The following is a 25,632-nucleotide window of genomic DNA, read 5'->3' as shown; positions in this document are numbered from 1 at the left end:
ACTCCCTGGCAACCACTTTTCTATGAGCTTGGTGTTTTTTTTTTTTTTAAAGTTCACATACAAGTGAAGCTATGCAGTCTTTGTCTATCTCTGTTTGGCTCGTTCCACTTAGCATGATGCCTGCAGGGTCCATCCATGTTCTTGCAAATGACAGGATTTCCTTCTTAAAGCTGAGTAATATTCCGTTGTATATATTCTGTAATATTCTGGAATGGAATTACCTATCACACACACATAGTCACACACTGCATCTTCTTTTATCTGTTCATCTGCTGATGGACAGGAGGTTAGGTTGTTTCAGTATCTTAACTATTGTGGATAATGCAACAAACATAGGGGTGCTGGTATTTCTTGGGTATCTTGTTTTCATTTCCTTTGTATATATGCCCAGAAGTGGGATTGCTGGATCCTAGGGTGGTTATATTTTTAATTTTTGAGGAACCTCCGTATCTTTTCCATAGTGGCGGCACCAGTTTGTGTTCCTGCAGTACCTATTTTTGTTTATTTTATTGCAGGCAGCCACACCACTGCAGTGTCTTCCTGCATTCTGTTCTAGACACCTTAGAACAGACACACACATACTTGCTTTTATTCCCTTTCAAAACGTATGTAGTTGAACTTTGCAATCACGAGGGTAATACCTGGGGGCCATATTGATGGTCAAAAGTGGGAACACTGCCTCTTTGGAAGCTGGTGATGTGCCTATTCAACAGATCGCTTTCCAGAGAGTAAATCGAAGGAAAACCAGCTTTAGGCAAACATTATGTCATCGAGTCCTCAGAAAAAATGCTGAGATGGTTGATAGCCCATTACAAGTTGCCTCGGAACTGAAGTTAAGGGTCTGCTGTAATGATTTTATCTAGCCGTAATGTGCATTTATGCTGATCAGATGCAAACAGCCTGTCATGGTTGTGACTACTCTCTCACCCAGGCCTTTTCTATCTCACTGCTCAGACCAAACCACCCAAGGGGAGAGAGGACTGGTAGGCAGAGCCCGAGGATCACCACTTATAGACTATATTAGAAAAGCATGAGCTGCTGCCACAGGGCTGTCTGTGGTCAGAGTGGCTGATAGACCAGGTTGTTTTCTTCTCCAAAAGTCCCATGTAGATGTTGAATTTTGCTTTTTTGGTGCATCTTAACGTCCTCAGTACCTGCTTTCCTTCAGGGCGCATTCATCATCTCTCAGCGCCAAGCCATATTATTCCTCTGGGCTCTTGGGGGGACAGGTGAGAGGTATGGAATGCTGGGACTATAACCCTGAGAGTAAGGGTGCTGCAGGCATCCTATTACTGCTTCTGCCCAGTCTGGGCAGTAACTGCCCTCCTTCTCTCCTCCCATCCTCCCCTACTCCATCCTTCCTCCTCCCCTCCTCTTCCCTTTCTCTTTCCCCTGCCCCCCTCCCCTTTTTCCTTCACCCTCTTCACCCCCTCCCCTCCAGCCAAGAGAGTGAGTGGCATCAGCGTTCGGCACCCCAAGCTTGTGCACACTACAGAATGAATAATCTCGCATCTTTAGGAAATGCTGACTGTGATCGAACTGAGATCAGTATTTTATGTGGTGGCAAGGAGTAGAAGTCTGTAGAAAGAAGATGCCTGAAGATACTGAGTGCAAGAGTGGTGCCTCGTAGTGTAAACTGTGAAAAAAATGGGAGTTTTGGTGGAAAATGTTGGGTCTCATACAGTCCGAATGGTTCCCCTGCATTCTGACAGCCATCGGCTGACTGTGCCAGAATGATTGGTAATGCAGCCTGGCAGGTGCTTTGCTGTCCGAGACGGGATCACTTCTCAGGGCTTTCTTGTAAGTTTTTATATTTTCCTTACTCTCTTTTTCCTTTAAACATGAATTAAAGGAACAGAAGGGGTAAAACCTGAAGACCAGGCATGTTTATTAATAAAAGCTTTTTACAGAAGTAGTCATTTATAGATATCGGTAAGACAGATTCTCTTAAACTTAAAATATAACTACTAAAATTTTGCTAAATTGTTTATCTTCTTTGAAATGATATGATTGACTTGGTAGACATTTTATATGTATGCCTGTGGTCTCCTGTCATTACAGTAAGTGTTGTGCATGCGGCTTTAATAATAATAGACTGGGTTGTTGGGAGTACTTAGCAAAGGTGACATTTATCAATCTTATTTTGTTTGTGTTTGAAAATATCTGCTGTATGTAATATTTTTAAAGCAAGATATAAATTTAATTGGATGATATTTAATCTAATTTCTAAAAATGATAAAAAATTCTGATTAAGGTTTATTACCATTTTCAGATATACAGTCTTTAAATTGGTTTGGTCTCAATCTGTGCAAACTTTTTTAGTTAGCATAAATTGTATTACTTAAAGAACTCAGTTAAGGGGAAATCTAAGATACTGTCTTGTTTGCCTTTATGCAGTCTTTCTTGAATCAATATATTTTAATCTGTTCATTGTTTTTTGGTTACCAACGGAAAAAAATCTTTCCCACAGTGAAAAGAATTTCTTTGGAATTTTATAGAAAATTATTAATGTAAAGTTTTGAATGTCACTAATACTAAGAAAATTTTTAAATTTGTTTTTTTATCCCAGTTTTGAATGTCACCTTGATTTTATATAAGCCTTTCCACTTTTCATAAATTAGCACCTTTTTCTCACTGAGTTTTTTTTTTTTCTTAAATTTACTTAAAGTAAATTTTAATGTAGAAATGCCTATTTGATGTGGCCACATGTTTTTAATAAGATATTTCATTTTGTATATATACATGTTGAGGGAAAAGAGAACGATAAAATGTGGCCTTGGTAAAACAATGAATAGTTTTGATGTTTTTTCAGAGTACAAAGCCAATGAAGATGCTCTTATTTATTACATCAATGACTATAAAACACTTTAATTGCTACCGGCTGTTTAAAAACCGGCTTTGTCTCTTTCAGCTAGTAGAAGTGAATTCTGATGTAAAGTTAATCTTAAGTGTTTCCCCTGAATTTTTTTCAGCTGCTAAGTCTTCTTAATGAGCAGTACTAAAAGAGGGTAGATACTGTGAAACTCAGCCATGGATCCTGGCCCTCTTACCGCAGTTTCATTTGCTTTTTAAAAATATGATTGTGAAATGTAAATCGATTGCACTCTCTAACTCAGAAAAGAGACTATAAGTGCATCATTTGGTCTGTGGCTTCTTATAGGGTTTTTCCACAAATAAGATGACACATAAAAACTCTCTTTAAAGTTTATATTAAAGAAGATACGTTTCTATTAAATTACAGAGCTTCCAGAATGAGGATCTAGATAGGACGTATGTATAAAAACATTTTGAACCTTTCAAAGCACCTTTTAGTTTGTGTGAAGTTCTTCAGATGGCCCCGTTGTCCTTTGAAGCTTCTAACACCAAGGTGTCTGTTGCAGCCCAGAGCAAGGTTGCTGCTACCCAGGACAGCACTAATTTGCGATGTATTTTCTGTGGTAAGCAACATTATGTTTCCATTACTTTTTCAAGCTGTGCTACATACTACTTGCACATTTCCATAACTTTTGTTTCCGTAGGCCATAGTCTGGTTTGTGGTATTTGGGATCGACAGCAAGCTACCGTTTTATGTTGTGATATCTGTTGTGGTTCGTGTAGGTGATTCGGTCAGCTTTTGAGTTGGCTTCTTAGTGAGAATGTAGTTAGAATGAGGGTCTTAAGACTAACCCTTCTTCAGTTCTTCTAACACGAATGAGAGGGGGTTTTGTTTGTTCGTTTTTGTTTTCAGCTATTTTGTTTGAAGCAGTCTTTTAATTTATAATTTAATGGGGACAAAATTCCATTCACCTTAGTATGTGGCTCCACACGCATCCACATACTACATCCACCTTAGTATGTTTTGAGGAATGTGAATGTGTCTTATCTTACGGGAGCTTTTGCTCATCGTGAGCTAAGTTGTGGGCATGCATGTTGTGAGGCAGGTGGAGGCCATTGCTGCTTCACTGGATAGGCTTCTGAGGGACAGCCTTCTTTCTCCTGTAGGTGAGGAATGAGCTTGGGCTTCCAGAGGGCTCTTCCACTCCTGTGTACACGTGTGCACATATAGGTGTTGTTCACACGCATGAGCTGGATGTGTCCCTTAGCTGCCCGAGTCACAGTTAAAGACAGGTACATGCTTGTGTCCTTAACACAAGGATAGAGCTGTGTGGTATGCACACACACACACGCGCGCACACACACCTTCCTCTGAATTGTTTTTATCCTCATTTGATTCTGAAATTTTCTGTTTTGAAAAACCAAGTTCAGAAAGTGACTTGTAATTATTTGAACATTTTTTTCTCCTGTATATCTTGAATGGCCCAATTACTCTATGAGAAATAAAATTATAAGGTGATAATACTGCTAAAATTTTATATAAACAGTTCAGCTGTGTATATGTACTATATCCATGTGACTCCACTTTTGATGCGATTCTTCAGTATTTCTGATATTGTTTCTTTACATAATTCTATTTAGAATCATTTAAAAATTTATGTACAGCTGGTTTAGGCAAAGAAGCATGTGTGATAAATTTTCAAAAAGGAAATCTCTGATGTATTTCTTAATCACCTAAAGTTCCATTTTCAGATTGCTCCAGGTGACATAGTTACAGCAGTGAGCCTGTGGTGTAGATCTTTGTAACTCCCTCCTCCCCAGGGTTTAATCAGTGACTCTTAGCTGTGCTTATCGGCCTCCTCCCCGGGGCTCTTTTAGGCCACCTTTTGAACTAGCCATGAGCTATTACTCGTATTGGTGTTATTAGGAGTTTTTTTTAGTTCATTCTGAAAACCTACTTGATGTTCTGTACTTTGCTCCTTACTATCTTGAGTTCCACATGCAGAATAATATACTTTACCCAATTGCAGGGAGGATTGATTTGCCCTTAATAAAAGTGAATTTTTTAAGTTGTAAAATAATGTGTTAAAAAGAAGATTTTCCCCATTATTACCTTTAATTGATTTAACGGTGTATAACAATATAATTACCACATTGCTAAGTTTACACTTGATTGTATTGTGTATAATAACACCTATTGGTCTTTTAGTCCTGTGTTTTTAAGCAGTCTGTGGCTAAGTGTGAAACCAGATTTGTGAAAATTAAAATGTGACAGCAGGTGCAATGTGCTTTAGCCAAAATTCAGTATTAATTCAAGACTGAAATGCCATTCATTCCTGGATCTGAGAGACACTCTGTTCTGATTTCCATCATTTATAGAGAACTTATCAGTGGCGTGAGCACATTTTCTTGATCAGAAACTAAGTCACATCTCTGCTATATGAATTCTAGCCAGGACATATTAATATCAGTCCTTGTCTCTGGCTATGGTAATATAACAGGGAAATAACCCTAAAATCAGTTCCTGTACTTCATGACACCATTATAGGAGGAGGCAGGCTCACATTTCTTCTCTTTCTTCCCAAAAGAGACCTGTCAGCCACTACATGATGCTCATAACAATGCTGTCGTTTGCCCACCAGATAGGAAAGTTTTTTTTTTTTTTTTTTTTTTTTTTTTTTTTGCATTCTGTGAGGACACAGATACTCATTTAGGAATATGACCGATGTGAAATAAGTAAGAGTTACAGTCCAGAAAACAGTGGTGGCTGGAAGCCTTGACTAATCTCAGTTGCTGCTTCCTGCTGAGTGCCTCACATTGGTGTGATCAACTACAGAGTGCTGGATGAGAAGGAAATAGGAAATTGTGTCCCTAAAGGTCTTGACTGACCCAGAACTCTTCTAGTCAGTGCTTACAGTATTTGCATTATTGTTAGATGCAAATGAGTTTCAATGTGCTCATTATGGTGACTTGATAGTACTGATGGAGAAGAAACAAACAGGACAACTAGATTTTAAATACAGATGTAAGAAGACACCAGGGGAAGGCCCCTCCTCTCCTGCCCTCCACAGAGAGGATGTCTATGGAAAGAACCATATAGAAAACAATCTGAAGAGTTTTTCTTGTATCAAAATTCCCCTCATTTTAAAAGGATCTTCCTTATAGCTTTCCTCTTTTTAGTTGCATGAATAAACTGTGGTAAATTATTTTTATAATTTAATGATACCAGCCAGAGAATACTTCCTACATTTTTAAAACTTCCTTTTAAAACAAGTTTGTTTTTAACTTAAAAAAAATTCAAAACAGTTTCTTTAAATTGCTTTTAAAAGACCCTTATTCCTCATTCAAGCTTTATTTTTAAGTTACATTGAACTTTTGTTAGTTTTTAAAAATCTGCTTAATAAAACAGGATTGAGTTGAAATTTTGATACCCTTTTCTTGAATTTATATATTTGAGTTAAAATTTACATCAGTAGATTTGTATTGGTGAATTTCATCTGTTAGGATCACCATTGAGGTCAAAATGCTTGTGCTAGATGTGAGCTGTGTGTTAGCTTTTTTTTTTTTTTTTTTGGAGATGGATGCTGGACAAGTCTCTCTGACCCCCTGGCATCTAGCTGTTTAATTATTCGAGTAGCATGAGCTTTTCACTTAAATAAACAAATATAATTTTAAAAAATAAACCAGAATGGTCTCATGAGTTGCCTAGGTTAAATGTTCACATTTAATATTTTTGGATAAATGTAACTTTGGATATAAAAAATACTTCCCCCAAATAGTTTCTATTTTCCCAAGTTTATCCCCCACCCCCAATCTTCTGTTTTTCTCTCCTTCTGCTGGAAGAGATAAGACATCTTTTCCTTCTAAGAGTATTAGATATTAGTGTGTGGTTTATTAATATGATAGTCTATTTTTACATCAGTGTGTACACTTCCAAAAAGTGTACAGTGTGTACAGTGTGTACACTTCCAAAAAGAAGGAAAGAATTCTAGGCTGTTTACTACACAAGTTCTATTTTTTATTATGCAAAAATTTAAGTGCGTGTTTAACTTCAAAAAGTTTTTTGATTTTGTTGTTGTTGCTGAGGACATGGGATTAATATATTTTAATATTTCCTTTATGTGGTTCTCAAAATAGCAGACTGTTAGGAAACCTGATGAAATACATCACCACAATTGTCATGTAACTTGTCTTTTAGAGGACAAATTACATGGTTAATCTAGAGATGGGTAAAGAAATGAGGAAAAAATTTAGTAGGTAAGTTTAGATCAAATTATCTGTTTCTCTACAATTGGGATATCCCAGTACTGAACCACATTGCCAGGAAACTTATCCTTCTAGTTGCAAGGTTTACTTTCCTAGTACGGCACAGTTACCAAGAATTTGCCTTAGTACACAGAAGCGATTCTCTATTACCTGTTTCTGGTACTAGTGGCCTACAAATCACTTTGAAAATATCTGTTGACATTTGCTGGCACACTAGATTTACTTGTTTACTGGATTCTCTTGTTTCCTGGGTTAGATTTCAAGATTGTTCTGTTTTAATCCTAGGCATTGCATATTGCAAATGTCCCATATTTAGTGGCATTTTTTATAAGATGGCAAAAATGGGTCTGCATTGCACATGGTATGTGGGAATGGATGGTCATTAGTTTCTCGTGACAGCCATGTTGGTTTGAATGTAGGGTTTTTGTTTTTTTGGGTGTTTTTTTTTTTGTTTGTTTGTTTGATTTTTTGTTTGCTTTTTTTTTTTTTTTACCCCTAATGAAAAGCTATTAAGATTACCTCTGTTATATTTAAAATTCAGATAAGTAGGTTAATCATATATAGAAGTTTAGCAAATGTTTGTTTTCACCAGGGCTGGAAATGCCAAGCCATTAAATAAAAATGGCAGCTTAAATTGGGCAAATTTGATAAATGCATTAGCATTCTTCATCCTAGTAATAAGGTTCTCATGCTCTCTCTCTCCTGTTTTTCATTTCCAGTGTTCTATTTAGGTGAGTTTTTGAATTCTGATTTTTTTCATTTAACTTCTCCCTCTTCACTTCATGAATAAGTACCCCAAAGAGAATGTCTCATTGTCTTAGAAACGTCCAGCTCAGGTGCCTATTCAGATGCTCATTGAACACTTGTTTTCCTCCAGCTCTTCATATATAAATGTTTATTTTTCCTTTATTGTTGATGTTTTCCATTTGTTTCAAGTAAGCCTTCTGGAGATGATGACAGCATTATGTTGCAGTCTTTCATTTGCTGTGTGTTATGTAAAGCTTATATTTTATTTTGCTAAACAAAGAGAAGATACATTTGTAAATATGTGATGGTTTTATGTTATTCTTCTCATGATTTTATCTCCTCCGTCCAGCTAACTATAAAGATAATGTTCATCTATAATGTTTTCCCTCCCTTTTAGGGCCAACATTGCCTAGACAAAATTCTCAACTGCCTGCCCAAGTTCAAAATGGCCCATCACAAGAAGAATTGGAAATTCAAAGAAGGTAAATTTTATGTTGTTATTTGCAGTTTTTCTTTCTACTGCAGAAAACCTGTAAGCATCCTAATATTGAAAGTGGATTATATCTTGTCAGCCGTTTAAAAGTCACTTGGCAGCATACAAAGTGACTTTCACTTCAGAGAGTCTTATTTTTATAGCAATTATAAATTGATCTATGGTCATTATGGTTTTCACATAACTAATTTAACTAGAAAGTTGAAATCATGGCTATTAGTAGAAGTCATTGATAATGAGATATTACCATAGTGCTTAGTAATGGGATACAAACTCATTCTATTTATGATTAAATTGCTGGTTCAGTAAGATCAATGATAACATCTTGTTGCTTCAATGTAATTTATAAAGAAATAATACAGTACAGTTTGTAAGAAAATTTCTCAATTAGCAGAGTCTCCGAACTATAAGCTACCAAATTTGTAACAAAATAGTTTTATAAAATTCAGATACATTCAGTAAAATTGAGTTAAACTTAGGTGTTCGATTTTATTTATTTATTTCATAAGATTTTATTTATTTATTTATTTGGCAGAGAGAGAGAGAGCATGAGCATGGGGAGTGGCAGAGGGAGAAGCAGACTCCCCACTGAGCAGGGAGCCCCATGCGTGGCTCCATCCCAGGACCCTGGGATCATGACTTGAACTCAAGGCAGATATTTAACCAACTGAAGCCATCCAGGCACCCCTAGGTGTTCCATTTTAAACATATGAAAACTTTTTGGAGATGTTGATGTTGCTTTTTTTCACTAGTCGGTCACCTGTTTTATTTTAGACAGCTGATAACCATCATACTTAGATGGATTCTTCCAGTTGACAAGCATTTCATCCATAGCATGCCAGCATCTCTTCTTCTGACCTTTGATTTGGATCTCACATTTGAAACACTCTTCAGATTCTCTGTGTTGTTTTGATGTGTGTGTCATGTTCCCCTGTCAGCTAGAGGGATCTTTCACCATGTTCCGTGTTGGCTGCTTTGGTGTGTAACTGCTTGGCTCTTGGGGAAGGCCCTTCTGAAATTAATTTTGGTTTTGTCACAGCCTTTTATGTTTAGTAAAGTTGCTGTGGAAATAGCTCCAAATTTGATGAAAATCTATCCAACTCTTTTGAGTGAAGCTATAACAAATATAAATACAATTAAATTTTTGTAGAAATAAGGAAAGTTTAAAAGATAGAATTTGGTTCTATATTGAGTGTTTTAAACAGAACAATTCCAAGAGTTAGAAATTGTAATGAGACTGTTGCCTCCCCCTCCATACACACATAGACACACACACACACAGACACACAGAAAAGTAATTAACAAAAAATGATCATGGGGTGCCTGAGTGGCTCAGTTGGTTGAGTGTCTCACACTGTTTGGGCTCAGAGCGTGATCTTAGGGATTGTGAGATCAAGCTCCAGGTCAAGCTCTACACTCGAGGGGTCTGCTTCCCCCTCCTTCTACCCCTCCCTCTGTTTGCATACTCTCTGTCTTTCTCAAATGAATGGATAGATCTTTAAAAGAGAATGATTGGGAATAACCTTTGTGGAAAGCTAGGAAGGACCAGGAAAGAACCCAATGTAACATAATTTCTGGCATCATGGAATGACAAGTGACTCCTGGGACAGTTGCTGGATGAGGACAATGCAGGATAGAAATAGGAGCCAGCAGAGGGTACTGCTGGCTTGGTGAGGACCTCAGATGGGCGATCCTCTGCATGGAGGTCATTCAGAACAGAACTTGGAACTTGCAGTTTTAGTGGAAATGAATATTGAGTGAATTTTTACTAACTGCTGTGAAAATGCTGTACCTTGAGTCTGATTTTGTCCCGTCCAAGGGCTGGCCCTGCAGTGCTCACCTGGCTTTTCTGTTTGTATATAGGAAGATACTTCAGAGTATGAAAATTGAATGTTGTCTATACTGCTCATTTAGTTCAAAACTTGAACTCAGTCGTTTTGAAGAGTAAAATCTAAAGTTCTGAAAAATTTTTAATTTATTTTCTGTAAATAATTTTTAAAATTTTTTGGTAAATGTAAATTTTCTGTGTAAATTTTTATTTTCTGTCCCTAGCTACACAGTCTTCTTTATTTTTTAAAAAGATTTTAAAAAACATTTTTTATTTTTAAGTAATCTCTACATTCAGCATGGGGCTCAAGCTTATAACCTTGAGATCAAGAGTCGAACACTGCACCAACTGAGCCAGCTGGGTGCCCCCTTTTCTTGTAGGGAAACCTTCCATTTGGGTACCACTTTCTCTATTTCAGTGTTAATTTTTTTCTCTGTCCCTTCCCTTCTCTCTCCTTCACCCACTTCCTTTTTTATCTGCTGAAATCTGTTTTGTGTCTCCTCAAATCTGGAAATGCTGCTTCCAGCATTGACTTGTTTCTACTTCAAATATCTCCTCTTTGTGCAACTTTGCCTCTTTGTTTTCTTCCTTTCAAAGTGCAGAGTCTCTTCCTTGCTCCCTTTTGTCCCTTGTACCCCTAACTCCTCTGGCTTCTTACATGAACATGCGCACAAGCTGTCCTCGTTCTCCCTCTGTATGTGGTATACCTTGACAGACTGATGATTGGGTTGCATATTGAAGCTTTCCCTTAACTGTCTTATCCTGGTGGCTTCTACATTGACAGCTGTGATCATACACCTGAGATCTGTGCCATATTGCCCACGAAATAGGGTAGTATCATAGACCCTCCTGAGAATTTGGCGACAGCAGCAGATTCGTGCCATCTTTCCCCCAGCCTCCCGCCCTTCTTACATGCACATATATGTGCACTTACATGCAACATCTGCATGTCATTTCAGAGGTTCACAGACCGGCCCCCCCCCCCCCCCCCCTTGATTCCAACAGTTGATCCTCAGTGAGAATTCCTGTTTTGGAGCTCATGCATTTGGGTGTCCTACTAATACTGCAGTGTTAAACCCTTATGATTTCATTCTTAATGTACATGCCTTCTTCTCTTTAATATTTTTCCCAGAATTTCTGCTTAGAGGGTCTGTAATGCTCTTCATTCATGATCTCTGTTCCAGTGTGCCCTGTGACTTCTGTCTCTAAAAGCCTGTTCTACTCTTCTGACATTCTCATTACCAGTAGCTTCCAGTATTTGTTCTCTTACATACTGCCAGTGTTTTGTAGTTGATTTACTGATCTTTAACCTAGACTTCCTTTCAGTTATTCCCACTTTATTACTGTCAGATTAATTTTTCTTAAAGTCATTTGCACGTGGTAGACTCCCTTTATAGCACATGGTAGGTTCTGGAGGGCAGAAGATGGGGAGGGTCACCTGCCTTCCCTTCCTATTAATGCCCAGAGTTTAATCACTCTTAACCATTTCTGCATTTAATAGTCCTGATAGCTTCTTCCATAGCATGAAATCATATGCTGCTTTTTCTATTTCTTGATGAGTCCTGTGACAGCTGGGGGCCGTGGACCCACCCCCTAGAAAGCACAACTTGTCACCTCCCTGGCCAGCTTCCAGCAGCTGTTAGTTTCAGCCCTGACACTGGTTTCTCTTTCAGATTGAACCTGTGTCTTCGCTTGAGCTGTTTCCACCTTCTTTGTTCTGTGACACCCCTGTCCCTGTGCTTCCATCCCATCCCCTGGTTTTCTCATTTAACAATTTATACATTTGCAGTCTTCTTACATCTGTCCTTAATTCTGTCCTTACGTTTACAGGTGTTCTGCCCCCTCCCCCGCCCCCTTTTCTGGAATCCCTTTAAACTTGTCAACCACAGTAATCTGGATTTTTAGGACTATGTCATGAACTAAAGTTTTAGGGTTTTGTGGGGTTTATTTTCTTTAGCTCAGTACTTAACGGACCTTTTTTCCATTTGAAGACTTATAACCATTTAAACATTTATTCTCTCTGTTTTCTGAGTTCTCTTTTGGGAACTCCTGTTAGTCAGTGCTGACCTTTCTGGGTTATTTCCTCATAATACTTACCTTGTCTCATTTTTTGCTTCTTTTTCAGTTCTGTATTCTTGGAGGTTTGTTTGTTTGTTTTTAGATTTTATTTATTTGAGAGAGAGAAAACAGGGGAGTGAGAGGGAAAAACAGACTCCCCACTGAAGAGGGAGCCCAATGTGGGACTTGATACCAGGACCCTGAAATCATGATCTGAGCCAAAGGCAGACACTTAACCGACTGAGCCACCCAGACACCCCTCTTGGCGATATTTGTAACAATATATTCTAGACCAGTACCATCTAGTAGAAATGTAATATGGATCATGTATGTAATTAAAATTTTTCCGGCAGCCCCGGTGGCGCAGCGGTTTAGCGCTGCGGAGTGTGATCCTGGAGATCCGGGATCGAGTCCCACGTCAGGCTTCCTGCATGGAGCCTGCTTCTCCCCCGTCTGTGTCTCTGCCTCTCTCTCGCTCTCTCTGAATAAATAAACAAATAAATCTTAAAAAAAAAAAAAAATTTTTTTTTTCCTAGTGGCCAAATTAGCAAAAGTAAAAAACAAGTGAAATTAATTTTAATAATATATTTTATTTAAGCCAGTTTATCTAAAGTATTATCGTTTTAACATTAAATAAGTATAACAATTGTTAGAGTATTTTATATCCTATTTTTCATACCAAGTCTTCAAAATTAGGAATGTGTTTATGAATACCACACATTGCCATCCAGACAGGCCACATTGCAAATGTTCAGGAGCCACACACATGGCTCACAGCTGCCTAATGAGGTTTGAGCACAGTAGTGGATCGTCTGTTGAAAGATTAATCTTAATCTCCAAGAGCTTTTTCTATTTTATAATTATTCCCTTTTTAACAGCCTGTTTCAAATTCATAATTGTATCTTAAGCCTCTCCTATTTTCTATTTTTCTTGCTTTGCCTGAGTCTTCTCCCCTGAGTTAAATTGATTGTCATACTGGTTTTACTCAAATTATCTGGTCATCTTTAGTGGTCCATTTATTTCTAAACATACGAGATTGAATGGTGTCAGTCCATGGCTTGGGTTTCCTCTTGCATCATGGAGGTAAGATCTCTACTGGGCAGGTTCCTCCCTGACCAAGACAGCTGTCAGCACATCTGTGGAGGTGGGCAGGATGCAGAGGCTGGTGGGCTCTCCTTTAGAGGATACAAGGGTGGGGAACAGACAGGCCTTGGTACCCCACAGATGCTGAGCTAGTTCCAAAAGCTCTGACTCACCAGAGGCAGCATGTTGAGTTTGTTTAGAGAACAGCCTCCTGTGGTAAATGCCATTCCATCCATTGAGCGAAGGTTGAGGAGGAGAGGGGTGGCAGATGCCCCTGCTCTTCAGGCAATGCGTGAGTTTATTAAGCCTGATTATGGCCTTGTTGCCCCCTCCCATCCTGTGTGTCTGGTGGACTTACGAGAGATCTCTCCCAGGTTCCTCTTGTCATGTGTGCTTTAGCCACTTTGAGTATGTATTCTGGATGTGCTGCCTTTGCTCTGCAGCGCAGTAAGGAGGTTCTGGGCACTGTCTGTTCCCTGTGCTTGTAACACACCAGGGCAGGGAATGGGATGGGGGTGTAAACAGCCTTACCCCAATCAGACAGTAAACAGTAGACATGGCAAAAAATGATAAGTGCTCTGGGAAGGGACTGGGCCAAGTAGAGGGGAGCGGTTGTGGTGGCGGGGCAAGGGAGGCTGGTTATAATTGTAAATGGGGTGGGTCAGTCAGGATAGGTGTTACTGAGACAAAGGAAGGAGCTAGCCAAGCAGGTGTCTTGGTGAAATACTTTGCATGCAGAGGGAACAGCTAGTGCAGAGGCCTTGGGGTGGGATCGTGCATGTGTGTACAAGGACAAATGAAGAGGCCACGGTGACTTGGATAGAGAGAGCAAGAATAGAAAGAATCCTATCGTGCAGTACCTGGCCAGAGATTGCAGAGAAGGTAGTTTTAGTTCTGAGAGAAAGAGGGACCATTGAATGGTTTTCTTTTTCTTTTCTTTCTTTTTTAAGATTTTATTTATTTTAGAGAATGGGGAGAGGGGCAGGGAGAGAGGGAGAGAATCTCAAGCAGACTTTGCAGAGCATGGAGCCCCAACATGGGGCTCAATCCCACGATCCTGAGATCATGACCTGACACAAAACCAAGAGTCGGACGCTCAACTGACCGATCCACCCAGGCGCCCCTGAATGATTTTGGTAGAAATGATTTGGCTTACCATTTTATTTATTTATTTTATTTTTATTTTTATTTTTAAAAGATTTTTATTTATTTATTCATAGAAATGCAGAGGCACAGGCAGAGGGAGAAGCAGGCACCACGCAGGGAGCCTGACATGGGACTCTATCCCGGGTCTCCAGGATCACACCCTGGGCTGCAGGCGGCGCTAACCGCTGCGCAACTGGGGCTGCCCTGGCTTACCATTTTAACCATCAGACTGGCTGCTCTGTTGAGACTAGCCTGTGGAGAAACACAGATAGAGGTGGGCGCCTTCTAGAGGTGAATACATTCCAGCAGGAAAACCGGGGTGGCTATTAACGAAAACTAGGTGGGATATAACAGTGGCTTCCACCAAGTTGACGGAGGTGGCAAGAAGGCAGAAACCCCACTTTCTGAGGTTGTATACGGGGTACGAGAGATGGGGGGGGGGGGGATCGTGGCTTTTAACATGCAGTGAGTGGGAAGGATGGAGTTGTCCTTCACTGAGATACGGAAGACTATATATGAGTAGAGCAGGTTTTGTTGGGAGGTACCAGAGGTAAACTTTGAGATTGTAAGAGTGAGATGTTTGTTGGACATCCATGTAAAGATGTTGAATGGGTACTTGGATATATTTGTCTATGGAAACTGAGGAAAGAAGTATAGACTTAATTAAACTCCTCTCTGCCATTCCTGCTTCCATAAACTTGATGATAGAGTTGGTCTGCTGATGACCCCTCAGTTTTCTACTTTGTCACGAGTTTGTTCATAGACAAGATTTTTCTGGAATTCCAGTAGAGTCTTGGAGTGGAGTCAGATTGAATAAGAGTCCAGACAGTCCTGCCATGTCACTTTGCCCTCAGTGTCCCAAGGGCCAGTCCTGCTCACTTCCAGCTGCATCATTTGGCCTAATGTCTGAGGACTACCCTGCACATTTGTCTTTCTCCTGGCTCGCTCTCCACGCACCACTCTCTGGTTTTCCTTTTCTGACAGTATGTTGTCATCATCTGTAGACTCTCTTCCAGTTGTACCAGTGGCTTTCTTTTTTGAACTCTTACAACTTAATCACATCCTCTCTTACTTTATATTTTACTGTCTATTATGTACTTTATAGCTGACCCTCACCTATACAGTGAACATTATAGGCTCCTAGAGAGTAGAGACCTGACTAACATTTCTGAGAAAGGGCAGTCCCAGTAGCCCAGTGGTTTAGCGCCGCCTTCAGCCAAGGGTGTGATCCTGGAGATCCGGGATCGAGTCCCATATCGAGCACCCTGCGTGGAGCCTGCTTCTCCCTCTGCCTGTGTCTCTGCCCCCCCCCCCCCCCCCCCCGTGTCTGTCATGAATAAATAAAATCTTTAAAAAAAAAATTCTGAGAAAAAGCCAAGAAATTTTCTGGTCCTGAATTCACGTGTATGTAGGTGTTAGTTAGGTATAAGAGGCAGAAAATATATGAGTTTATGTGGTTGGGGGACAGTTAAGTAAGATAATACAATCCATTTTCATGCTGTTTAGGCTTTTCTGTCTGTGCTATTTGGGAGATGGTGGGAGGCTTCCCTGAGGAGATGCACCTGGAGTCATGCCCTGAAGAGGAAGCTGGGTAGGAACTTTTGGTTTCAGAAAGGGAGAGCATTCCAGGCAGAAAGAGCAGATGAGTAAGGCAAAGGGGTGCAGTCAGCCCTGTGACATGGGTGCCGCTCCCAGGACTGATGGAACAGTTGGAAGAATAAGTTGTGTCCAGCTTGTAAAGTGCTTTATATGCCATATTGAGAAATTGATTTTTTATTATCTTTTCCTGTATTTGTTGAGTAATAAAAAGGACCTTGCTTTTTAACACTTCAGTATTCTCAAATTATGAGAAAAGTCTATGCTGTTCTCCTGTGACCTACATCCTATGGGATCTGTTTTTGCCCATGATGAAACCACACTTGGAAGAAGGTACTTTGTAGTATCTTTATACAGACACTTAGCACTGGTCTTTGTCTCAGCAGCAGAGGCAGTTGGTAAGGAAACATGATGGTAGCAGGGTAATGCAGCACAGTCTATCAGAAGCTGGATTTCCAATAGAAATTCTATTTCCAAGATTTATTTTATGTGGTTATTTATAAAGAAATAAATGTTCTTGCATTTGATTTTATTTTCAGAGGCATGATACAGTACCCTCGGCCGACTTTTATTTTGTGACCTTACTAATTTTGGCTCCTTACCTGGTTCTTTTCTACACCATTACTGAAAAGTGTAATGAAAATGAAGATTATTGCATTATAATTATTCACCTGTAAGATTTTGGTAGTTATGTTTTTAGTATAAAGTTCATATTATATAATGATACATTTCTGTTACTGCTTTTAGGTATATTGTTCTTGAGGGTATCATGAATTGATTTTTGACGATGGGCAAGTGGTTTGTGTTTGGTGAGTAAGTAGTAAGTGATGGGTTGGAAGAGAATGACAGGAATAATGTGCTCCCCAGCCATATGTATATTGGGTATGCATACAAACTTGATAGGATTTTTTTTGCTCAGAACCATAAATTATTACTGGATTATTTCATTTTATTTTTTAAGATTTTATTTATTTGACAGAGCACAAATGGGAGCAGCAGAGGGAGAAGCAGACTCCCTGCTGGGCAGGAACCCCCCCCCCCCAGATGTGGGGCTCAATCCCAGAACCCCAAAATCATGACCTGAGCTGAAGGCAGATGTGTACCCACCTGAGCCACCCAGGCACCCCTGTTAATGGGTTATTTTAATTAATAGCTAAGAATTCTTATTCTTTAAGTCATTTTTTCCTGGCTTCTGAAATAGTTACGAAAAGGAAATTAATTACTAAAGAAAAGTTTAAACAACATATTTAGAATCTGATTTGTTTAGGAAGGTCAGCTGCCCTTTGCAGAACATCAGTTATGTAATGTGGCAGAAAAGGAATGGGCATCTACTCTCTAACTTTCATGAAGGATGTTCTGGATTGAATTGTGCCCCCCAAGAAAGATATGTCCCAATTCCCAGCATCCCAAAATATGACCCTGTGTGGAAGTAGATTCATTAGTTAAGATGAGGACATACTAGAGTAGGGTGGACCCCCTTTATCCAGTATACTGGGTGACCTTAGAAGAAGAAGAGGAGAAAGGCTGCAATGACGTGGATGGAACTGGAGGGTGTGATGCTGAGTGAAATAAATCAGGCAGAGAAAGACAAGTATCATATGATCTCACTCACATGTGAAATTTAAGAAATAAAACAGGATCATAGGGGAAGAGAGGAAAAAATAAGACAAGGTGAAATCAGAGAGGGAGACAAACCATAACAGACTCTTAATCATAGGAAACAAACTGAGGGTTGCTGGAGGGGAAGGGTGTGGGGGAATGGGGTCACTGGGTGATGGGCCATAAGGAGGGCATGTCATGTGATGAGCACTAGGTGTTATATAAGACTCATGAATCACTGATCTCTACCTCTGAAACTAGTAATACATTTATATGTTAACTAAGTTGAATTTAAATAAAATTTTAAATAAAGATACAAAAGCAAGATGGCCCTATGAAGACACAGAGGCTGACATAGGGAGGAGATCATAGGATGGAGGGAGGCAGAGACTGTAGTGATGTATCTGCAAGCCAAGGAATCCCAAGAGTTACCAGTGATCACCAGAAGCAGTAAAGAGGCATGGAGCAGGCTCAGCATCAGAGCCCTTAGCCAGCACCTTGATTCCAGAGCCTGACCTCTGGTATGAGAGAATGCATTCATGTTGTTGTAAGCCTCCTCATTTATGGATCTTACTATGGCGACCATAAAAAAAAAAAAAAACTAGTATGAGTAGTAGCTTAGACCAGCAAAAGCTACAGCTAAGCCAGGACAGAGGAAGGGTGAGTGGCCATGGCACCTGTCAACAGCCAGCTATTTTATAGTGCCACACACAGAAGTGTCAGTTACAAGTCTTTATGAAGAGTTTGTAGATAACCACATGTCCTCCACCACACTTGGCCAGGAGACCAGAGATTTATTCTCTAGAAGTGAACCAGACACACTCTAGACCAGTGCTGTTCGAGTAAAATATGATGCAAACTCCATGTCGTTTTTAAATTTGCTAGTGACTACGTTTTAAAATTTTTAAAAGAGGAGATCCCTGGGTGCCTCAGTGGTTTAGTGCCTGCCTTTGGCCCAGGGCGTGATCCTGGAGTCCCGGGATTGAGTCCCAGCTCGGGCTCCCGGCATGGAGCCTGCTTCTCCCTCCTCCTGTGTCTCTGCCTCTCTCTCTCTCTCTATCATAAATAAATAAATAAATTTTTTAAAAGAAACAAAAATGAACTTTAATAATGTATTTAACTCTCTAAATCTAAAGTATTATCATTTCAGGGGCACCTGGCTGGCTGAGTTGGTAGGGCATGTGACTCTTGATCTCAGGGTTATGAGTTCGAGCCCCACATAGGGTGTAGAGATTACTTTAAAAAATCTTAAGAAAAATTATTTCAATAAGTGATACAAAATCTTTAGAGATATTTTGCATTCTTTTATGCTAGGTGTGGAAAATCTGATATGTATTTTTATATGTCAGGCATGTATCATTTCAAACTAGGAGCATGTCAAATGCTCAGTGGTGAAATACAACTGGCAGCTACTGTTTTGGACTGCTCAGAAGCCTACGCCAGAGGTTGGCAAACTGTAGCTCACCAGCCGCATCCAGCCCTCAGGTCTGTATTTGCATTGCTGAGGGCTAAGAATGACTTAACATTTTTACAGAGTTGTATTTAAAAAGAGAGAAAAGAATATGTAGTAGAGATGCTGTGTGAGGCCCACAGAAAGTTTGTTGACCCCTGGTCTTGACTGGGCCACATCAGGCATAGGAGTGCAGGTGTGGGCAATTTGCCATGAAAACAGGGATTGGTTAGAGTCGGCCAGGTCAGTCTCTTTTTCTTGCCCAGTTCCTAGACATTGGTAGCCACACCTGTAGAGCTCATGCAAGAAATGTTGAGCCATCTTTGGCAAAATGGCCCGGCCAAGAGAAAGGATAGGTATTGACATTTAGGGTCCCTGCCAGTGAAGGTAATTTCCTCGAGGGCTTCTGCCCAGCTTCAGTGCCACTCCATAGACATAAGTGGACAGCCAGAAATCATCAGACCTTTGAGGGACACCTATGCATGAAAACAGAAGACAACAAACAGGAAATTGACCTTTGAGGAAATAGGTGTAATACAGGAAACAGAAGAAAACCTAAAACTACCCTGCAACAGCTGCGGAGAACTAAGAGAACATATTTCACTTATAAGGCAGAAACTGTAGTTATTTAAAAATAATCAGGACCACCAGAGTGGCTCAGTCATTTGAGCATCCGACTCTTGGTTTTGGATCAGGTCATGATCCTTAGGGTTGTGGGATCGAGCCCTGTGTCAAGGCTCCATGCTCAGTGGGAAGTCTGCTTGGGATTCTCTCTCTCTCCCTTCCCCCTTTCACCACTTCTCTCTCTCTCTCTCTCTCAAATGAATAAATACTTAAAAATCGCTCAGAGAGTAAGAAAGTATACTTAGAAATTTTTTAAAAGGAGCATTAATTTAAAAAATAGGTTTGAAAAATATAATTGTCCTAAAAATAGTTGTAAAAGAGAGATGGTAAATGAGAAAGAAAATGAAATAAGATCAGGAGGTCCAACATCCAAATAAATGACATGAGAAAATGCCCTGGAACTCGGCAATGGGATCATCTAGGTTAGAGTGCTGCAGACCTTCTCTGAGAAGGGCCAGGTGGTCATTATTGCAGACACAGCCACAAGGTTTCTCTGGCAGCAGTTCACCTCTTCTTTGCAGCTTGCCAGGGACGACACTTGAGGGGGCAGGAGTGGCTGGGTTTGGGTGTTATTTGCCAGCCCCTGGTTCTAGACTGATGAGACTCACCAAGGCCTGTCATGGTGGCATTTCAGAGTATGACAGAATGTTTTTAGAGCTTGGGGTGAGGACTGTGGCTTCAAATCCTAAGCGGATGTTGCCAGTCAAACTTATTTCTCTGCACAGCTTCCCCAGGAAGCTACCAGAAGGTGTGTTCTATTAAAATGAGAGAATAAACCAAGAGTGATGAAGTCATAGGAGCAGCCTGCAAGCAAGGGACCCAGCTTGGAACAGAGACAAGGGAATTCCCAGTGTGGCTAAGGCGAAAGCCAGACCTTAGGGACCTGTCTGATAAGCCAAGAGGTCTGAGGGTTCCTGATGTGTTTCTGGAGGAGAGCAACCATGAGGGAACAGAAAATAGAGTGGATTCCCTGATACGCTGGACCATATCAGGAGGGTTTACAGTCCTGTTGGAGAGTTTGGGGTGGAGCAGGGATAGTATAGAGAAAAAAGGATCAAATGGGGGAAAAGGTTGTAATTTTTAACACCAGAGCAAGGAAGAATTGCTCTGAAAAGTAAATATGATCACCCATGAATAATATAAGTGGCAGTATGGTTTGGTTAGAAGAATGCGAAGGGAGAGGTTTTATGGGTTGGAGGGGTAGAAACTAGGTCCTTTGTGCAGTTGAACATCAGTAGAAACGTGTCACGCTGGAGGACTCAGTTGCTCTGAATAAATCACTGTGTTTAGAAACACAAGGTCAGTACCAGATTGAAAGTAGTTGTTTCTGGAGAGTGAAATCAGGTTTGGGAGGGTCCCTCCCTGGGGAAGGGATTCCTGTTTTGTTACAAGCTTTGTTGTACTGCTGATTATACACTTTTAATTTGTTTACTTTAATAAGAGTGAGAGGAGTTGAAATTAGTTTACCTCGGATATTAATCAGCCCCATACCTTTCCTGTCATCACGTGATAGTGCTATTGTTTAGTTTTCTGCACACTTTTGTTTCATTTGTTAATATCAGTTTTTGGTGTCTACTCATATTATTAATATTTGGCTTCTTTGACTATGGTGAAAAACATATTTAAGAAACATGAGTCAGTCCTGTGTTTAGTCTCAACATAGAACTTAATTTAGTTAATGTCTATAAATAGTTAGTAGATCAGCACCACTACTTGAAAGTTATAAAAGGGGACTGTAGTCCCTGTACCCAAGCAGCAGGGCAGCCATGAGGGTGTATAGCCCCCCAGTCAGCCTTCACAGGCAGGGTGGACCAAGAGTGGATCGCCTCCTCCTGTAAGTATGACCACCTCCCTGTCTCAGGAGTGCTATAACCTTAAACCTTAACTACTTTGTTTCATTTTGTCCACTTTTCATTTGTTTGCTAGTAAAGAAGTGAAAGACCCACATGATATGATCAGAATATATCCATACAGTTTTATTTTCTGTGAAATGTTAGGAATATTGTAGTGATACTAAATGTTACCAACTCAGGTCCTGTCCTCTTCCCTGTCTGCTCTCCTCTACTTCCAATTGTGTCAAAATTTCAATCATTCTTTACCTACCTAACACTCTCCCACATAGGTAAGGCTGTATAAAATGTATTTTTAAACTTTATTTATATTTCGCTTGCTTTAAAAAAAAAAAATCTTTGAGTTAACATAAACTAAATGTGTGCCTGAATATATTTAAGAAAAAGCCATTAACCTTATTGCTGGCCAGTGTTTTGGATATATCTTTATATTCGTGGCTAGCTCTTTTGAGGAAATAGGTATTTTGGTGGTGGGAGAGACTATTTCTGATGTTTTAAAAATGCTTTTGGCTATTATATTGGTCATTTGCTCTATAATTGTCTTTGAAAAATGTATTTTTTCAGAAATTTTCAAGTTAATGTAAAATGCACATCCTTAATTAAAACACCCTGGGACAAGTTTTGCATAGTTTCAGAATTCAAGCCCTTGTAATTTGAAAAAGTCTTCAGGTGGTTCTAACAGTAAAGAGTAGTTGTAGACACAACACCGCTCTGGGAAGAGGCATCATATGTGTTTCCTGAGTGTGAGTCGGCAGTGATATTTCTAAGAAAAGCAGGGTTTGCAAACTTGGAAACTGTCCCCTAAAAAGAAAATACAAATGTTCTCCTTTAGAGGTCAAACATGAATGTCAGATTTATTTACCGTCCATTTCAGGTGGGAATTATTCATGCTACTAAAGATTTGGGAAATATATTTAGACGTGCATCTTTTTAGTGAGCAAGCTAAAACATTAGCCAGGGACTTTGACTACCACCTTTTTTTCCCCCCTTCAAATCAAGAAAATATACAATCAGCAGAATCTCTTGCAGCTTTGTGAACTGCCTGCTCCATTCACTATCCATGAACCTGGGGAAATCTCTCTGGCATCATACTCCTCTCCTACATCAGTACATATTCTGGATCTTTTATAGACTGGAAACCCTAGAATAAATATTATGTTACGATATGTGGTATAATCTTTCTAAGTCAGAACTCCCTGGCTCTAAATAGCCATTATGCAGTAATTCTTTGAGACCTGGCTTACTGCCTGTAACTTAAGCTTACTTTTTATGATAAAAGCATTCGTTGTGTTGGGCAGCCTGGGTGGGTTGGTGGTTTAGCACCGCCTTCAGTCCAGGGCCTGATTCTCGAGACTGGGGATCGAGTCCCACGTCAGGCTCCCTACATGGAGCCTGCTTCTCCCTCTGCCTGTGTCTCTGCCTCTCTCTCTTTCTCTGTGTCTCTCATGAATAAACAAATAAAATCTTAAAAAAAAAAAAAAAACAACCATTGTGTTGCTTGAAGAAGTGGCTGTCAATGTGGAGGTAAAAACAACAACAAAACAAATCAAACCTAAGAACTTCAATATTAAAATGCAGTGTGGGGCACCTGGCTGGCTCAGTTGGAAGAGTGTGCAACTCTTGATCCTCAGGATCATGAGCTCCAGCCCCATGTTGGGTGTAGAGTTGACTTAAAATAAAAGAAATGCAGTGTAGCTCTAGGATACTGTATGGTTTAACTGTATTAATAACATAAACTCTGAATATCGATTTCCCCAGGAATATATATTCTCCTGTGTATGTGACCATGCTGGGAAAGGCTTGGGTGTGGTGAGGGAGCTGAAGGAGTCACCTGAGGTAGTGTCTGAAGTTAAAAAGAAATGTCTAAAAAGAGTTGACAGTAACTGGGAATGAGTGGGAAGGTTGGAGCAATGAACTGTTGGTTTTTGTTAATACGCTTTATGTACCTGTATTCTGTTGACAAGAATTAAATGAAAGAGGTGGTGTGGAAATGGAAAAGGGCCTAGGAACTTGGGTCTTTTCATCCTAGATTTCTTGGTGAGCTACTATATTCTTTTCTTTTTTTTTTTTTTAATTTTATTTATTCATGAGAAACACAGAGAGAGAGAGAGAGAGAGAGAGAGAAGCAGGTTCCATGCAGGGAGCTTGACGTGGGACTTGATCCCAGGTCTCCAGGATCAGGCCCTGGGCTGAAGGCGGCACTAAACCGCTGAGCCACCCGGGCTGCCCAAGCTACTATCTTCTGAAACTAAGTAGTTTCTCTTAGCTACTGTACACAGATGTGTTCTAATTAGAATAATATGGGTGTGTCTTTGCCTTTTGGACCCAATCGATCACTTAGAGTATCACATTATAGAGTGTGCTCCTATTTTTTTTTTTGACACATACTGTGTGTTTAATGTAAGTCCCAGCTGAGTTCATCTATTAGAGGTCATTACAAAAAGAACTGACTCTTCTCCATTTGGTTTCTTATTGAAAACATACTTGTGAATACCCCGAATTTCTTGCCTTCACCCCTGCAGCATATTGCTACTCATCAGAAACTGTGTCAGCTAGTGCTTTGTCCAGATTCCCCAAGTCAATACTGCACCATAAAGATCTGGCTTAGGACTTTATAGCTGGTATCTCACACACAGCGACTGCTTGCCCTGAGTACTGTTGGAGGCCTTTTCTGTTTCCTTCCGGCAGGTACTGTTAGGTATGGGGATAGGCCCAGAGAGGGACTTTGTGCTTTTCTGAGAGAAGTGGGATTGGTTCACTTGTCAGGTGAGCTTTTCCCTTTTTATAGTCAGTTTAGGAATCATGAAGGGGAGAGATTTCTGGGAGAATCTTTTAGTAGTTTATTGGTAGCGCTGGGAGGGACAAAGACTGGCACCCATGTTCTGTCATTTAACTCTGGCTCTACTGGGAACCCAGTGGTTTATTTGCCAATCTTAAGAAAAGTCCTCACATGAGATTCTAAATTATAGCTCACATTTATTGAGCATTCTTATGCCCCAGGAATGTTTGAAAGAGCTTTTTAAGGCATTGCTTAATTTAATCTTACCCTCTGTGCTATGAAATATGTACAAGATGGGGCTATTTTTTATTTTAGGGAGAGCTAACTTTAATAGCAAGACTATTGTTTAGGTCCAGGTGAGTACTTAGAGACATTTGCTTGCTGTATTACATGTATGTGTGGAAGTTAAAAACAAACTGTATGTTTTAGAGCCATATACATTGGGCCTCTGTAGATTTTAATATAATCACAGTGATTACACAGCCACCATTTGAAGTCCTAGAGTGAAAGATTTTTTATTTAAATGCATAAATACTGAGACATTTCATATGTTCTTAGAGGAGATTAAAAGACATGAATGTTTTTCTCATTGGTCTTCAAATTTAATGAAGTGTTAATAAGATTGAGAAGGATAGATCTTGCCAGAAGGGATGAATTTAAGAAAGTAATCCTAAAACTTACCTAAAAGAAGGTAAGTGAGAATCATCTAGAAAAACTCAAAAAGCAGAGAGATAAAGATAGATGCACCCTACCAGATACTTATTTCAGATGTCAAAGCATCAGTGTACTAGTGTCATACTAAACAAACAGATCCACCAACCAAAACATTCTGGAATTTCAGAAACAGTTAATACATGTAAAGGTAGCATCTAAATTAGGATGGTGAATGCTCTAAGTGGTGCTGTGATGTAGCTCAGTACTGCACATCCCATACCCAACATGAATTTTATGTCAGATCACATAAAGGAATGACACCACTAGACTTTCTATGTATAAGTTACAAGCCAGATGACAACTTTAACAAAGTTAAACACATTACAGTTTTAAATGAAACTTTAAAAATCAAAGGCATTTAAGAAGCCATAATAAAAGTTAAAAATACATATGACCAACATTTGTGACCAAGGGTTATTACCTTTAATAGAGAAAGGAGCTCTTCATGTGAGTATAGAATATGAATTCTCCCCAGAGTTAACCAGTCAGAGAGTGCATGTAGCCATGTCTCATTGTGCTCTGAAAGGTCCAAGATGCAGGCTGGTTGTGGTAGCAAGCCTCTTAGCTGCGATTAAAAAGGGTGAT

The 25,632-nt window shown here is 39.8% G+C and overlaps 1 protein-coding gene across 21 annotated transcripts in view; it reads left to right on the top strand.

The window, feature by feature from the left end:
- ENAH (ENAH actin regulator) overlaps positions 1-25,632 on the top strand; it is a 140,565-nt gene that overhangs the window by 92,753 nt on the left and 22,180 nt on the right. For 13 of the 21 annotated variants that reach the window (XM_072732691.1, XM_072732690.1, XM_072732686.1 and 10 more), the window contains exon 4: positions 8,225-8,309. In XM_072732691.1, the coding sequence (XP_072588792.1) occupies positions 8,225-8,309 (85 nt within the window). Of the gene's footprint in view, positions 1-3,380; positions 3,438-8,224; positions 8,310-25,632 lie in introns of all 21 variants that reach the window. The other 8 variants (XM_072732678.1, XM_072732673.1, XM_072732670.1 and 5 more) reach the window with 1 other exon arrangement.

This window comes from Vulpes vulpes, chromosome 13 (genome assembly GCF_048418805.1).
Source record: "Vulpes vulpes isolate BD-2025 chromosome 13, VulVul3, whole genome shotgun sequence".
Taxonomy (NCBI): Eukaryota; Metazoa; Chordata; class Mammalia; order Carnivora; family Canidae; genus Vulpes; species Vulpes vulpes.
The sequence above is the reverse complement of the archived record's forward strand: the minus strand, read 5'-3'. Positions and strand labels throughout refer to the sequence as shown.